This window comes from Pimephales promelas, chromosome 13 (genome assembly GCF_988280905.1).
Source record: "Pimephales promelas chromosome 13, fPimPro1.hap1.1, whole genome shotgun sequence".
NCBI lineage: Eukaryota > Metazoa > Chordata > Actinopteri > Cypriniformes > Leuciscidae > Pimephales > Pimephales promelas.
Genome location: NC_142781.1, coordinates 35,267,544 through 35,284,804, shown reverse-complemented (window position 1 = coordinate 35,284,804; position 17,261 = coordinate 35,267,544). Strand labels below are relative to the sequence as shown.

Below are 17,261 nucleotides of genomic sequence, written 5' to 3'. Positions count from 1 at the left end.
AATCGATTCGTTCACTCCCTAATGTCTTCAAACAGCTATTTCGTTGGTGAAATGGAGCAAAAACAGGCAATATTATCTCTAAAATGTAAGTCAATTAATATTAACTACTTGTTTATTGAAAATCAATAATTTAAAATCAATTTACAGGAAAAAAAAAACTATTTGATTAAGTATCCATGTAAACACAGTCGGTTATGTAATGTAAACAGTTTTAACATTAACAGTTTAAGAGAAGAATAAAATGCGTTCGCTCTTAAAGTGACAGCGTCCTAATAATCCTGATGCTAATCGAACAACGAAAGACAAAAAAATCGTTCACTACTAATAATTTTGTAGCTTTAAAATAATGTTTATTTAATTTACGTTTGATTATTTCGTCTGTGCCGGAAAGCACTGTTTATTTCATCTATGCATCTTAAATTAATCCAATAGGAATTAACACACGCATGCATTTTAAACCTTGCTAATTAAACACATGATCAAAACACTAATCTATTTTGACGTTTGACTCCGAGAGAGGACGCGAAAACGAGGTTTGTCATGTTAAATGATAGAAATATAAAAAATACTGAGGGCATTATAAATGCATTTTAATAGATCATTAAAACAACAATTGCGATATTATAGTAGACGATACACCCCAAATGGAAAAATACTTCCAGAAACCAAAACACACACAGCAGAAAATAAACGAGAGACATTTATTATCTTCAAAAACATGTTTCATTCATAAAAAAAAAGCATGAGCTGAAAGTCTGTGGCGTGTGTGTTTAGGGACTGGATACCAGCCCGATAACACCCGCATGAGCAGCTCAGTGTGTGTGTGTGTGTGTTGTTCCTCAGTCCCAGAGTTTGATCAGCCCGTCCCAGCCACAGGTGATGACCTTGGAGGTCTCGTGAGGGTGCCAGAGCGCGCTGATACACACCTTATCGTGCGCCTTGATGCGATGGTACAGCTTCGTCGTCTTCCAGTCCCAGATGTTCAGCTTCCCGTCCGCGTCACCGGACACCACATAACTGCAGACGACATCATACCAAAATATTCATGCATTCATATTTATGAAACGGCTGGTTGAGTCATCATGGCCAAAAATGTGTTTACACACTCTAGTTTAAACCATCAAGGCATATTTTCCACAATGATTTTCACTAACAAGAACGATATTGAAGCTTTATTATTTATATCATCAATTCAATCGTAATGTGGCTTAAGTTATAAACTCACTGTTTATATAGAAAATTATAATAATAATAATAATGAAAGCTGGTACACATTAAATTTTCCTTAAATACTTTTGTTACAGTGAAATAGTGCAACAGTAATATTTCTTAATTTGTTTTAAATAAAAAAAATATTATGTAACAATTAAATCATAATTATTCATTGTAATTTTACAGCTGTACTGCAAATTTAAATTATTATATAATTTTTATTAGATACTTTAAAGTGAAATGGTACAAAATTTATATTTCTTTGTTTTAAATAAACATTTGTAATAGTAGTAATTATAATAAAACCATAATAGTTCATTGTAATTTTACAGCTCTACTGTAAATAAATTAATTTAATATGTATTTTACAGTGAAATTGTCCAACAGTAATAATTCTTAATGTTTTAAATAAAACATTTGTATTTGGTAATAATAATTTAAAAAAACATAATTAATTGTAATTTCACAGATGCACTGTAATTTAAACGGACTATATTATTTTACTTAAATACTTTTATTTTAAAGTGAAATAGAGCAAAATTTATATTTCTTTGTTTTAAATAAAAATTTGCATTAGTAGTAATTATAATAAAACTATAATAATTCATTGTAATTTTACAGCTGTATTGTAAATTATTTTAATTTAATAATTGATTTAATTTCAGTACAGCTGTACTGTAAATAAATTAATTTAATATGTATTTTACAGTGAAATTGTCCAACAGTAATAATTCTTAATGTTTTAAATAAAACATTTGTATTTGGTAATAATAATTAAAAAAAAAAACATAATTAATTGTAATTTCACAGATGCACTGTAATTTAAACGGACTATATTATTTTACTTAAATACTTTTATTTTAAAGTGAAATAGAGCAAAATGTATATTTCTTTGTTTTAAATAAAAATTTGCATTAGTAGTAATTATAATAAAACTATAATAATTCATTGTAATTTTACAGCTGTATTGTAAATTATTTTAATTTAATAATTGATTTAATTTCAGTACAGCTGTACTGTAAATAAATTAATTTAATATGTATTTTACAGTGAAATTGTCCAACAGTAATAATTCTTAATGTTTTAAATAAAACATTTGTATTTGGTAATAATAATTTAAAAAAAACATAATTAATTGTAATTTCACAGATGCACTGTAATTTAAATGGACTATATTATTTTACTTAAATGCTTTTATTTTAAAGTGAAATGGAACAAAATTTATATTTCTTTGTTTTAAATAAATATTTGTATTTAGTAGTAATTCATTGTAATTTTACAGCTTTACTATAAATAAATTTTACAGTGAATTTGTTCAACAGTAATTAGTTTAATAAAACATATATGTGTATTTATGAATAATAATAAAAACAATGATTCAAAGTAATTTTACAGATGTAATGTCATTTAAATCTATTTATGCACGTCGGGTACAGTTTTTAGGACCTCTAATGTGAACATGAACAGGAGTGTGTGTGTGTGTGTGTGTTCACCTCATGTCCGGAGAGAAGTCGACCTGACAGGCGTATCCCGCCACCATGTGGCCCTTGAAGATCTTCTTCTTGTTGAGACGGAACCGGTTCTGAGCGCCAAAGATCAGGATCTGATTGTCCATAGACTGACAGGCCAGCCACTTCCCTGAGATCGGCACAAAACACCTCATCAGTTACACAGGACACATGAGGAACTAAATATCGCTAATAATAATACAGTATAGAGATGTTCAGCATGATATATCAGCCGCTGGATTTATCGGCATATTGGTTACACATTATATTAATGTCCAAATATTTGCTGACAAATCATGCTGTAAAACTGAAGTAATTTCAAGGCATATACATTTATCTACAGGAATAAAGCAGTGTGATATCGGCGAAAATCATATAGAGATATATCGTCCGGCGCATTCATCAGCATATCGGTTACAGCACGAAAATGTCTGCTGTCTAACGTCTGTTGCATAATCCAATGTTTTTCTCTGGGTAAAACAATTAAATACAAGATAAAACACAATGGACAGGGCTGGACAATAGCGTGATTGACGCAAGCTATGTGTGTTTTGAAGCGCACAAATGCCGAATTGAGTTTTATATCAACATCCCCGTCTTGGTGAGTGTCCATGTAAACACAGTCGGTTATGTATTAGATGTAAACAGTTGAAGAATAAAACACTAGTGTATCAGTATACTGGATCAGTGCGTTCGCTCTTAAAGTGACAGCGTCCTAATAATCCTGATTATTAGGATTCATTCATTACTAATAACTTTTGTAGCTTTAATACGGATTAATGTTTAATTTATACAGTGAATAGTCTATTATACGTTTGATTACTTTATGTCTGTGCCGGAAAGCACTGTTTATTTCATCTATGCATCTTTGATCTGTTCTGTTTCTCTTGAATGTTAAATTAATCCAGTAGGAATTATGTGACGCCGCACATGTGTTTTAAATGATCAAAACACGAATCTATTTTGACGTTTGACTCTGAGAGAGGACGCGAAAACGAGGTTGAGTGATTCTGATCGATGACTGAGTCGAGAGCTAGTGACCCGCGCGGCAGGGAGTCACATGATGCGTGTGATGTCACTCACCGTTGGGCGACAGCGTGACCGCGGGCATCGAGTGCATACTGGGCTCAGCGATGTACTTAAAGTCCACAGGAATATCCCTGAAAAAAGATGAGACACATATCACAATACAATCAAGCACATCTTTTTTAATGTTTTTGAAAGATGTTTCTTATTGCTCACAAAATATACAGTAAAAAAATAAAAATCAATAAAAATACAGTAAAAAAAAAAATCAATAAAAATACAGTAAAAATAGTGAAATATTATTCTAATGTAAATATTCTCATCAGTGTTCTCCAAACACACATTTATATGCAAACACCACATAAATGTGAATTCTGCATCCGATGACCCCTTTACGATAGCCTGGATGTCAGCCGAGCTTAGCCCCGGTCTGGACTTTTTTTATTTATTTATTTTATTTTATTTTATTTTATTTATTTATTTGACAGGGACAGTGTACATTAATTATCATTACTGCAAATGAACTAGAATTAGCCAAAAGGCTATTTTTCATCCATTGTCCTTGAACAGATGTTAATATTGTCTACCTTAAAAAAAAAACAGCAGTTAAAACTTTACAAGGAAAATACAAAATATAAATCGGTAAATACAGTGTACAAATTTATTATATTATCAACATTTTGGCAAAATATAAATGTTGAATTTATAAATGTTGAACTTGATCCGCTGTGGAGCAAGTATGCTGTTCGGACCAAGGCTAGCTTTACGACACTGTGATGTGTGGGCTTTATGCCCAGCTAAACTACTTCCTGAACTTCAGCCAGCTCCTTGTTTCCTGTCTGCCATTATTGGCCAAATTGATTAATTCAGGTGTGTCTGATTATTGTTGCCATGACTACTGAGGTCAAGCACACCTGGATTAATCAATGTGTCCAATAATGGCAGACAGGAAACAAGGAGCTGGCTGAAATTCAGGAAGTAGTTTAGCTGTGCATAAAGCCAATTGAGCCGATTTCTCTCCGTCTCATGGAGAGCCGATACTGAAACCCATATTATCAGTGTGTGTTTGCGAGTACAGCTCCTCACCACTCCCACACGCGCAGACTCTTGTCGTCGGAGGTGCTGACGAAGCGCCGGTTCTCGTCCACGAAGGTGATGGTGTTGACGGCTCCCAGATGCCTGTCGTACTCCTGAACCACCTCACGGGTGCGGATGTCCCACTGCAACACACACACATCAGCCTTCACACACTCGCCCCGCAACCTCAGAAACATACTGATTCAAAACCACAAAAACATTAAAGGCGCAGTGTGATTTTTAGAGGCATCTAGTGGCGAGGTTGTGAACTGCACCCAACAGAAGTTACGCTGGCCGAGAGGAAGTGATGTCGTCGTCTGACACAGCAGAGACTAGCAGTTGAGCAATTCGGTTTCTTCACAAAGATAAATTAAGAAATTATGTTTACTTAATTGTTCAGTGAAACGATGTTATTGTGAATATTATCGTCACCTGTTCATCATTGTGTCAGTGTTTTATTCGCTGACTTCAGCAACTCCTTATCATGAACAACAACATAGTGATGGAACGTGTATGTCCATTGAGGGACACCGTAGAAACATGTGGATGTTTAGCAGACCCGTGGTGAGTGTAGAGAGAACATGTGTGTGTGGCTCCGGCTCATACCTGGACGATCTTCTTGTCCGACATGCCGGCGACGAACAGGTTCTGCTTCTCCTCGTCGGGGTTGAACTTCACGCAGTACGGGACCTTCTTGTTGGTGAAGGGAGCGATGCACTTCCCTGAGAGAGGGAATATCCGCATAAATTATTGTTGAATTTTCAATGAAATGTCTCCAAATAAGCAAGACAAAGTGTTAAACTGCCCTGTGTGTTTGTGGCTCCCCCTGCTGGAGGAGCAGAGACTCGACTACACACTCGTGAACACTAAGGACCATCATCATATCATAAAGAGTCTCAAAAGAATAACAGTTCGGATTAACTTGAATAAATTGTGCCAAAAATAAAGAAGTTAAATTGTGGAAGTTTCATGATTTAAAATAATTAGACGTGTTATAATTTGAATTAGAATTGTTATATTATTTTAATAACTTATTTATAATAATTTTATTCTAACAGATATAATAAGAATCAGATTTTTTTATATTATTATATTATATTAACATATTTATTAAAATGATTGTATTTGAAAAATAACAATAATTATTATTATATTATATTATTAATTGGATAAGAATTAGATTATAATTCTTTCTATATAATTATAATTATAATTCTATAATTAGATTATATTATTAATTTAATAAGAATTAGATTTTTTTTAAATATTTAAAACTTAGAAGAAAAAAGTAAATAATTATTTAAAATTATTATTATTATACTGTTTTGTGAATTATATTAAGAATATATTATCCCAAGAAATACTTAGATTTGGTTTTGAAAGAATAACATTTTATTAAGTTAACAGATTAACCGAAAAAACAAAATTTGGAAGAAAATATAAAACGGTTCATGAATCCGTTTGTGTGTGTGAATGCGATGAGTTGTGTGTGTGTGTGTGTGTGTGTGTGTGTGTGTGTGCAATGTGTGGTGTGTGTGTAACTCTCACCGGTCTCGGTATCCCAGAGTTTGATGTATCTGTCGTAGGCGGCGCTGAGGAACTGTGTGCCGGTGTTGTTGAAGCAGACGTCACGCACCGCTTTACTGTGACCTACACACACACACACACTCAAAGATTACACAGTATATATGACACATGACATGTACTCTGAGAAGTGACACACACACAGAGAGCATCTCAAGCCTATTTAGATGAACCTGTCCTGGTCAACACTTTTTACCATCCCGGCAACTGTAGCCATGGCGATATCAGTAACCCACGGAGACGATTGACAGCCGCCGTTAGCGACCAGCATCTACAGTCACTCTTACACTCTACACGTTCTACCAACTCAAGCGTTTACGGCATAAAATATCTTATTGTAATAATCATTCTTTATTATAATAATTATTGTTGACAATTAATTATTATTTTTATTAAATTTTAAACAAAATAAGGAAAATCGTTTAAAAATGTCAGATACAAACAGAATAACAATGATAATATATTATTATAATTTGTGTTACATTATAAATATTTTTAATTAATTATAATAAAATTATATTATTTTAACAGTTTTAAATTGTTGTATTTTTGCATAACAATCCTTATTATTATTATTATATTAATACTGATATTATTAATGATATATATATATATACAGATTATTAAATAAGAATTTTAAAAAGTAAAACGTTATAATAAACAGTATAATAACAAAATGATAATAAATTATTATAATAATGTTTTACATTTATATTATAATACTCTAACAGATTAATTTTAATCATTTTATTTTACATTATTATTATTAATAATAAATAAGTATTAGAAAGACTTTCAAATTACTTTTAAATTATATTAATTATGATTTTTCTCAATTTGTAAATTACACACACATATATATATATATATAATTATTCATTTAAAAAATATTTATATTTTAAAAAATATATTATGCAAAAATAATTATTTAAAACAGTCTTTTAGAATAATATAATACTATAAATATAAAATACTATAATTTGTATTATTATGATTATTGTTATTATGGCGTTTACCTCCTCATTTGTAAAATTCTCATATAATAATAATAATAATAGTTATTATTATTATTAACATTACTAAATATGATGTTACTTATTATTATTATTATTCAATAATTAGAAGGAAGAAAAGCTAATTGTCTGATTGTGTCCAGAAAGGCGAGTTAACCTCGTTTATCTGATGAGTCTGAGTGAGTTCTGTGATGAACGAGTCGAGACACGTGAGAATCCTGCGACTCGCTCCATTAATCACGACACACTCACCTATGAACGTCCGCACACATCTCCTCTCGTTATACACCTCCCACAACTACAGCAGAGACAGAGACAGCATCAGCACACACAGATCATGGCAAAAACTCGTCATCATGATCAAACGATAATTACTGTACAAGACCATTATCTTTCAGACACCGTTCGTTTAAAGAAGCAGGAGATTAGAGTAAAACAGTCCATCTGGGTCTCTATTAACTTCATTTAAATATATTTGTAAAGCACTTTTTATAAAATTACATGAGGTCAAAAAAATTGCTTGCATATAAAAATAATTGACATATCAATAATAATTAATGCCATTATTTCTATGATTATACAGTTTTAAATTCTAGCATTTTAATGATTATAATTATTATATAAATATAAGCTATTAATGTAATATGAATTTTATTAATATTTTAATATTCAAACAGACTGTTTTAAATTAATATTAAGTTAGCCATTATATTGTTTTTAGTTTAAAATACTGTTTTGCATTTTGTATAATAATTATAATATAATTCTATTATTATTAATAATAATTATAATATTTATACAAATATTATTATTATAACATTAATCTATTAATAAATAACAATAATAATTGTTATTTTATTACAATTATTATAATAATTTAATACAATATTTTAATAACAACTGTATTATTAATATTATAATATTCTAAAAGACAATTTTCAAACATTATTGTTGCACAATAAGTTATTATTTTGTTTTATTTTAACAGACTTTTAAATTCTTGTATTTTGTATAATTATTATATGAATAATTATGTTCAATTATATTTATTAGTATACTGAGAACAACATTCATGTTATTATTATATTAATAATAATTTTAAGATTAATTACACTAATATTCTATAAATTTATATTAATTCTTGTCGCAAAATAATACAACTTTTGTTTGTTTAGAATTTTTGTATTTTGTATATTAATAATTATTCAATTTAATTATAATATTACTGAATAATATCATTCTAACAGACGGGTTTTTTTTCAATTATTATTGTTGTTATATCATAATAATTATTTGTTTTATTTTAACAGACTGTTTTAATAATTATTATATTATTTTCAAAAATACATATATTGTTATGTATTATTATTATTATTATCATCAATAACTATTATTGTTTTTGTTATAACTAGTATTTAAGCATTTAAAAAAATATTAGCTGAAGTGTAGACCAGCTTTACACAACACTTGACCTTTCAAACACACACACACACACAGATCTCACCTTGATCTTGCAGTCCATGGAGCAGGACAGCAGCAGATGACCCGACGCCGGGAACAGGCGGATCGCACTGACGCCCTGAGACACCAGACACAGTGTGTGTGAACACTTATTGTCTTTAATAAAGCTTAGTTCGGCTAGTTGTTTTTCTAAATGCTATCTAAGGTTTTGTTTTTACCTTATTGGAGTCAGAAATTAGGAATCGATAAGCAGAATCAAAATCGCAATCAGAATCGATAAAATATAATAAGCTGGTTCACCTTAGTGTGTCCGGTCCACACGTGCAGCTGTTTCTTGGGGAGGTAGCATTTGTCCGGGATGTCCGGCGAGCGCAGGTTGATGCCCACGTCCTGGGGAATGTGCAGGTACGAGCGGCCCTGGTAATCGTACGCATCTTTAACTGCAGAGAGAGAGAAACACGGGGCGTGAGAGCAGACCCAGCACATGCATGCCGGAGTGTGTGTTGTGTCATGGAGTGTGTGTTGCGGTGGCGTACTGTGAAGGATGGTCTTCTCCTCCGCTGGAGCTTCTTCTTCGTTCTTGCCTCTCTTCTGTCTCTTGGCTGTGATCTCGTCCAGCTCCTTCTGCTCCTCCTGTCAGTCACGATGAACGCCGAGAAGGCGACAATGTAAAGATGTGAATATTTACTAGAAATAAAAACTAATAAAAAATGTCAAAAAGATGACATTTAACAATAATTTAAGCTCCTTAAGTCTTGGTATTGTTTTGCCTCCAGCTAGCGCCGTGACGCATGTGTGACGTCGCCTCGAAATTGGTCTATACAGCACACACAACATGGAGGATGCTGGGAAATAACAATGTCTTTTCTGTTCACCAAAAGCTTTTAAATATTCACTATTACTTCAATGCAAGTGAACAAGTGCCGTTATTTGTTGTGTAGTGACGAGTGTGTGTGTGTTCAAGTAAGCCAGATATGCGCAGATTCTGCTAAACACTGTATTTAAAGGAGATGTCTTTCTTTCTTCAGTCGAAAAGAAATGAAGGTTTTTGATGAAAACATTCCAGGATTTTCTCCATATAATGGACTTCAATGGGGTCCAAACGGTTCAAGGTCCAAATGAGAGTTTCAGTGCAGCTTCAAAGGGCTTTAAACGACACCAGACGATCAATAAGGGTCTTATCAAGGACCCTTCGAGTCATGACTCGAAAAAAGATTCGTTCATTTTGATGAACGAGTTCGAACAGGAGAGTCACAAACGCTAATCACAGAACAGAGCAAGGCGAGCATTTGTGCTTATTAAAACTTAAACTTTTAATTTTTTTTAATATGGCCGATCGTTTCGCTTGATAAGACCCTTATTGATCGTCTGGTGTCGTTTAAAGCCCTTTGAAGCTGCACTGAAACTCTCATTTGGACCTTGAACCGTTTGGACCCCATTGAAGTCCATTATATGGAGAAAATCCCGGAATGTTTATATCAAAAACCTTAATTTCTTTTTGACTGAAGAAAGAAAGACATGGACATCTTGGATGACACGGGGGCGAGTAAATTATCAGCAAAAGTTTTTTTTAAAAGTGAACTACTCCTTTAATATATCATGAGGATCACGAGTTGTGTATTTGTACTAAATCCGCGCAGATTTGTCTTACACGAACTTCCCCAGCAAAGTGAGTAAACACATAAACGTCAGATTGGCTCGTGATTGGACAGCGTTTCCCGCCAAAGCTCATCTGTCGGGTCGAGTGTGTTAATCTCAATCCCTGAATGTTGCGCTCCTGTTTGTCATTGTGACGAAACACACCAATAAATCATCAGGAATACTGCTGACTTGACTCTTTACGCTCGTCCTAAAAAGTTGGTGTTGAAAGTGGAAACGTCTTTAGACATGGAAAACTGATTCAATGAACACTTATGTCTCAAAATTTAATACGAAATTGAATCGAAATCGAATCGAATTGTGAAATTTGTGTCAATACCCAGCCCTACTGCTTATCCTAGACTGAACGCGTGGTGTGGACCCCGTCTCACCTCAGAGGGTTTGGCCACGTCTTTCTCATCCTGGTACTTCGCCCAAGGCCCGAGAAAGCAGTCGATGTCCGACGCGTCTCCTCCTTTCACCTTCCTCCTCTTCTCAGACTTCTTCGGGCACGTCTCAAACACCGTCAGCCCTAGCAGTATCAGCATTAACCATGAGCAACGAGCATGACATTTCACATTTAATGATCAGCAAGACAACGTAGGATAAAATCAAGACCAGGGGCCTCATGTATAAACGTTGCGTACGCACAAAATGGGCATAGAAATATGCGTACGCATTTTTCCACGCGCACATCGGGATTTATAAAAAATAAACTTGGCGTAAATAAGTGCGCACCGTAAGGATGCTCTTGACCGTGCGTACGCACTCTTTTAGAAGATTATAGGTTTTGGCGACACCGTTTGGTGAAACTGACGCATATAGCCTATAATCTAACGGCAGATCGAGTAAAACTGTAAATCTTCATTATGAGTCCAAATCATAAATACAGTCCATATTCACAATAACAGTTTAAATAAATAAGAGAATGGTTTAAACTATGTTTTACTTCTGATATAAACATTTAGATTAAATATGCCATTCTCATTAATGGAGTTAAACTCTTAAACTACATGAAATCATTACTGAGAAGTTACAATATATATATATTAGGGGTGGCACGGTACATGAAAAAACACCCGAACCGTTCGGTTCGCTTGTCTCGGTTCGGAGCGTGTGTGCGTCTCACGGTTCGACGCATGCGCAATGTAGCCCGTATGTCACGTTTGTTTTCTTTTCGCACGACATAAGCTTGTTCAACTTGGACCGGCGCTGCACAGAGCGAGAGCGACCGGTGAATAACATCAAACTAGAGCGGGAACGACGGCTCCGTCACTCACTTTCGCGGTATTTGATGTCATTACCGATCGCTCTGTATGCCGGTTCAAGTTAGTAAACAATCCAGTAAAAGTGGAGTATGGAGCGCTGCAGGTCACGGCACGCGGAGAAATGGCAAGTGGGAGAGATGAGGGAGTTGGAGGAAGCGCGAGCGTCCTATAAGTCTATGGTATAAGTCTGGTGTGTGGGAACATTTTGGATTTCATGTTATGATATTTTAATATAACGCTACAGTGGCACTTTATGTTTAGATAAGAGCTCCAGTCATATGTTTCGAAATCCTGCACTTTAATTTCAAGTGAAAAAAGGTACCCTCACTTTTTGGGAATAGAAGCATTGTTTATACTGTTTTTTGTGTTGAGGTTGAACTTGTTTCACTTTATGTTTATGGCCTTTGCTATTGCTATAGCCTAATTATAGGCAATGAGGTATTCATGTATATTAACTTATTCATAAAAGACAGTGTAGTTCCTCTTTTTTTCTTTTAAAAGATAGAATTTTTGTAAGAGCTACAAAAGTTGTCAGTTGATAAATGCAAGTTAATTTCTTTGTGTAAATAAGATTTGTGTGATAAAAATGCTCAAGTTCTTGTAGAGATAGTGATACACATTCTCCTTTTTTTTCAAAATAAATGAAAAGCATGTCAATGTCTTCTCTCTTGCTGTATCAAAATCTCACCTAGCTTTCCTCTGAGATAGTCCCAAAATGTGCTTAAAGTCAAAGAGTCAAATTCAGTTTGTGCATGATTGCATGAATATAATTTTTTTTATACTGTATCCTAAAGTGTGGATAATTAAGCTATATATCACATGCTGAAGTACATTTCTGGAGTGTTAAAGATTAAAAGAAAAAAAATAACAAGAACCGTACAGAACCGAAAACCGTGACACTAAAACCGTGATACAAACCGAACCGTCGGTTTCGTGAACCGTGCCACCCCTAATATATATATATATATATATATTCAATAAATATAAATAGACCTATTTGTTGTGGATGCATTGCTTTTGAACACTTTTCTTCTGGCATGCTGTGTTTTAATGTTTTAACTAGAGATTGTCTGAGAAAACTGTTTCGTGCAAATAATGCACAACCATGTCTATCTCTTTCTATTAAAATATAAATCAATTAAAAATACTATTTGGCCAGTGGAAAAGATTGAGAAAAACTTTCTCTGAAATGTATTTAACACTATTTGATTTATTCATTCAAAAACAAGGCAAGGATATAGGCTACTAAAAAAAAATGTTTGTAATAATGTGACGGCACATCCGCATTTCATATTTTCCTAACGTCTTGTACCGTTAAACTTGGTATCACGTGGATGAATAATCATATGCAGATGATATGCAGATGAGGATATGCATAGTAAAACTAGGCGTTGTAATTTTCATATATGGTTATTTCGGGGACGAGACGCACGTGCGCATAATCTCCCGCTGACTGGGATTTATAAAGTGAATTCTGCGCAGGTTCTGGCGTACGAACGGTTTTATAAATCTGAAAACTTTCGTGCGTAAGCAAATTTTGCCTTATGTGCGTACGCACACTTTAAGGATGAAATCTACGCAAAGTTTTATGCATGAGGCCCCAGCTCTATATTGAGATGCACAATATATATTTATTCCTAATGGTATCGGCTAGGGCTGGACAACGATTAAACGCATCCAAAATAAAAGTTTGTGTTTACATAATATATGTGTGTGCGGTGTGTATAACTATTTTGTATATATAAATACACACACATGCATGTATATACAGTATTTAAGAAATATTTGCATGTATATACTTTATATAGAATTAATATTATATATAAATATAAATATTTGATATATTAACAACACATTTTTCTTAAATATATACATGCATGTGTGTGTATTTATATATACAAAATAGTTATACACACCACACACACATATATGATGTAAACACAAACTTTTATTTTGGAATGCGATTAATCGTTTTGCCCAGCCCTAGTATCGGCCTGATAAGATAATTTGGCCGATGTATTAAAGTCAATTAATAATGTATTATTTCCTTCCGCTGAGACACGTCAGATGCGATTCAATATGATGCTTTTTTAATTGCTTTTTTAATTTTTTAAGGCAAAAAACAGCTCAGCGCAAATCTGTCATAATGAGAACAGCATAATTGTGTGGCTTTTAATGGTGAGACTTTAATTTTATAAACCGGTTCTCAAAAATGAGGTGAAATTTTGGATTAAGATCTATTGGCCAATATATCGGTTATCGGCTTTCAAATATAAAGAGTTATCGGTTAACAGTATCAGCCAAAATCAGCACATCCCTGATCCTTAGAGAAGTGAACGTGGGATTATTATTGGTGGCAAGAATAAATGGAGTTATTAAAAATTGATTTGGCATAAAAGGAAAGAGCTGTCAAAATTGATTTATAATTTTGTTATTTTATTGATTTATTTACATAAAAAAAACATTATATACATGAATATTCTGTATTAATACAAGTCATATATTCATTATATTTTTTTTCTCTCACAAAACGCTATTCAATTGAATGGTGCTATTCTAACGCATGTACATTATTTATTTATTTTTTATGTATTGTCAATAACCTACGCACTTTTTTGCTTCCCAATGCATTTTGTACATTCACAATGTAAAAATTTGATGTAATAAAGGGGATTTGACTGGCTTCTGAAACATAAGCTGTTATATCATTGGTTAATATTATTAGGAATGAGTCACAATGATCAGATTTAGTGTTTTTACATTTTTTCTTATTTAAGTTTTGACTTTTAGAGGTACAATTACTGATGAATCCTGCACCATTAAACCACAATCGATTGTACGACACATTATTCATGACAATTGCGAAAACATGACGTGAATATGGCTCACCTTTGTTTTTCTCGGCTTCTTCTACGGCTCCGATGTAGCAGCTGGACGAGACCTGACTGGTGTCCACTGACGGGTCCAGAGCGTACCCTGACCCAGCAACCAAACACACACACACACACACACACACACGTTTGCTTTCATTCTATGGCATGAATATGGAAGCTAACTAGGGCTGCACGATATGGGGAAGATATTGCGATTATTGAGGTCAATATTGCGATTGTGATATAATAAACTAATGGTTTCATGAGGGAACTTGCTTGGTTTTAAAGCAAAATGCACACACAGATTAGTGATAATGCTGACATGTGTATTTCTCAACTCAAACTGGCAACAAAACCTAAATGATTGATAACGCCTATAATGATCAATTGATGTCTGGATAAAAACGTCTGGACATTCCTGTCTAACAGGTCATATATAGGCATTAAATTAAGTTCAACAGTCTGCGCTGCAAACATCATAAATTATAGAAATATCCTTATTAAAGTTACACAAGTTCTTTAGTCAGGACTCGCAATGAGTTTTTCTCCATTCCCTTTGTTCTTTGATTAACTTTAACGGCAGAGATAATTAGTGGCTACTGTGTACTGTCCCTTTAAGAGCAGCCGCCTTTTCACAATATTCTAATTTTGAATTTGGGGTTTTCATAAGCTGTTAACCATCATCACCATTATAACAAATAAAGGCTTGAAATATCTCACTTTGAATGTAATGAGTCTATATAATATATTAGTTACAGCTTTTAAGTTTTGCAGGATATGCCAAAGTAAATTAACCACTTGTTTATTGAACTAAAATCAATGTAACATAAACAAATTATCTCCCGTTATGTTATTTAAATATGTTATAAATAAAGTCAACATTGTGAATTTTGCCCTCAGTATGTTTCTATGTGTGCTGCTGATCATTTGTTTTAATTTCTCACTATAAAATCTCTCAACAGCGCATCATCAATCGTTGTTTATGTAATAAATCAGGATTATTCTCACAAGTCGATGCTTCACTGGTTATTAGATCTGGACATTAATGTTAAGACATTTGAATACTTTTTTAAGGCCTTTTATTAGGAAAACTCTATTTAAGACTTTTTAAGCCACCCTGTCAGTTTATATACTATAGTGTTGAAGTTGTATAAATTTGTAACAACAGTCTCACCGAATGTGGAGAAGGTTCTCCTCTGCTGCTCGAACATGAAGTCGTTGACGTGAGCCGGTTCGGCGTAACCCGACAGCATGTTCCTCGGAGCCGCCATCTGCTGCGACCGGAACGGGTTCACCGGCCCAAACTGGAACGAGACGATCAATATTAATAACGAGGTGGTCATGTGTTTTTTTTCCTTCCAATGCATTTTGTACATTAACAACGTAAAATTTTGATTTAATAAAGGGGATTTGACTGGCTTCTGAAAAGTAGGCTGTTATATCATTGGTTCATATTATTACGAATGAGTCACAATGATCAGATTTAGTATTTTCTTATTTAAGTTAGTGACTTTTAGAGGTACATTTACAGCAACAGGCACTGATGAATCCTGCACCATTAAACCACAATTGATTGAATACACATAACAATAATAATAGTGAGTGAGTAGATCAAATATATATATAATGAGGAAACTTAACAGACCATCATTTTAGATGACTATAAATCTAGTCTAGAAAAACACTGTAGAATGTGATTAAATAAGTGGATAAAAATGTGATCAAATAAAAGAGTTGTTAATCTATTAAGTAATTAAACACAGAAATTATTAAAATTGCATCCAATAGTACACTACTATAGTAAGTACAACAAAATAAACATAACAGAAACTACTTTTAGAAGTATACTAAAGGATCACTCATGGGGTTTCTCACACAACACGTGTAATCAGGAATCTGTGGCTTATAATAAAACGACAGATATATTGCACATACTATTTGAAATACACAATATGCTTCCATGTATCTTGACAAACAGCTGTATTCACCTCTGGAGCAAACATGGTTTCATATGTAGGGTTGTACGTGACTTCTTTGAGTGCTGGATCAAGATGCACACCGGTCTCAACATCTTCCTGAAACAGACAACAACAGAAAACGACCAGGCATCAGAACAGCGACACTTAAACACATTTGACTCGACTGGTTTTCCTCAGAGGTTCCGTTTGTGAATGTGACCCGCGCGTTTCTTGTTTACCTTCACGGCGACCTCGGGCGCTGAATTCAGAAGGGCTAAAGTCATTATTTTGGAGGATTTTAAAGGCTGGAGATGCGCGACCGAGTCCGGTTCGACTTTCTGCGGACTAGTGCGGGATTCTGACTCATTTTCCGAGTCTGAGTCGCTGCCGTACGAAACGAGGCCTCTCTCTGTCGCCGCCATCTTGGATGTTGTTGGTCTTTCGTCAGCGGGTCCTCAAAGATGAAGATTTGTTTCAAAAATGTCTTATTTTGAAAAATAGATTCTTAAAATACGTGTATATACTCAATAGTATATTATAATTGTATTAATTTTATACATCTGAAGTGGAATGTAATGCGGGGCCAGTTGTAGTCCAGTTAGTTAGATATTTTATCTTTTAGGATAAAAGCGGCTTACAAGAG

General features: G+C 33.6%; 1 protein-coding gene across 1 annotated transcript; it reads right to left on the bottom strand.

Annotated features, from left to right (window-relative positions):
- Positions 1 to 569: 569 nt before the first annotated feature.
- Positions 570 to 17,060, bottom strand: cdc40 (cell division cycle 40 homolog (S. cerevisiae)). Its single transcript, XM_039690080.2, has 15 exons — positions 16,858 to 17,060; positions 16,649 to 16,735; positions 15,835 to 15,964; positions 14,677 to 14,763; positions 10,912 to 11,051; positions 9,418 to 9,514; positions 9,182 to 9,321; positions 8,925 to 8,999; positions 7,673 to 7,718; positions 6,372 to 6,473; positions 5,430 to 5,545; positions 4,833 to 4,966; positions 3,804 to 3,880; positions 2,706 to 2,850; positions 570 to 1,017 (listed from the first exon to the last, which is right to left on the bottom strand). Exons 1-15 carry the CDS (start codon positions 17,038 to 17,040, stop codon positions 840 to 842), a joined length of 1,737 nt encoding a protein of 578 aa, XP_039546014.2. The 5' UTR covers positions 17,041 to 17,060; the 3' UTR covers positions 570 to 839.
- Between the last annotated feature and the right edge of the window lie 201 nt (positions 17,061 to 17,261).

Coding starts and splice junctions, on each gene's coding strand:
- cdc40 (XM_039690080.2), bottom strand. CDS start 17,040: ATGGCGGCGACAGAGAGAGGCCTCGTTTCGTACGGCAGCGACTCAGAC. Junction 14,764..15,834: donor GAGAACCTTCTCCACATTCG/GTGAGACTGTTG, acceptor TTGCTGGGTCAG/GGTACGCTCTGGACCCGTCA. Junction 7,719..8,924: donor CCATGGACTGCAAGATCAAG/GTGAGATCTGTG, acceptor TCTCTGCTGTAG/TTGTGGGAGGTGTATAACGA.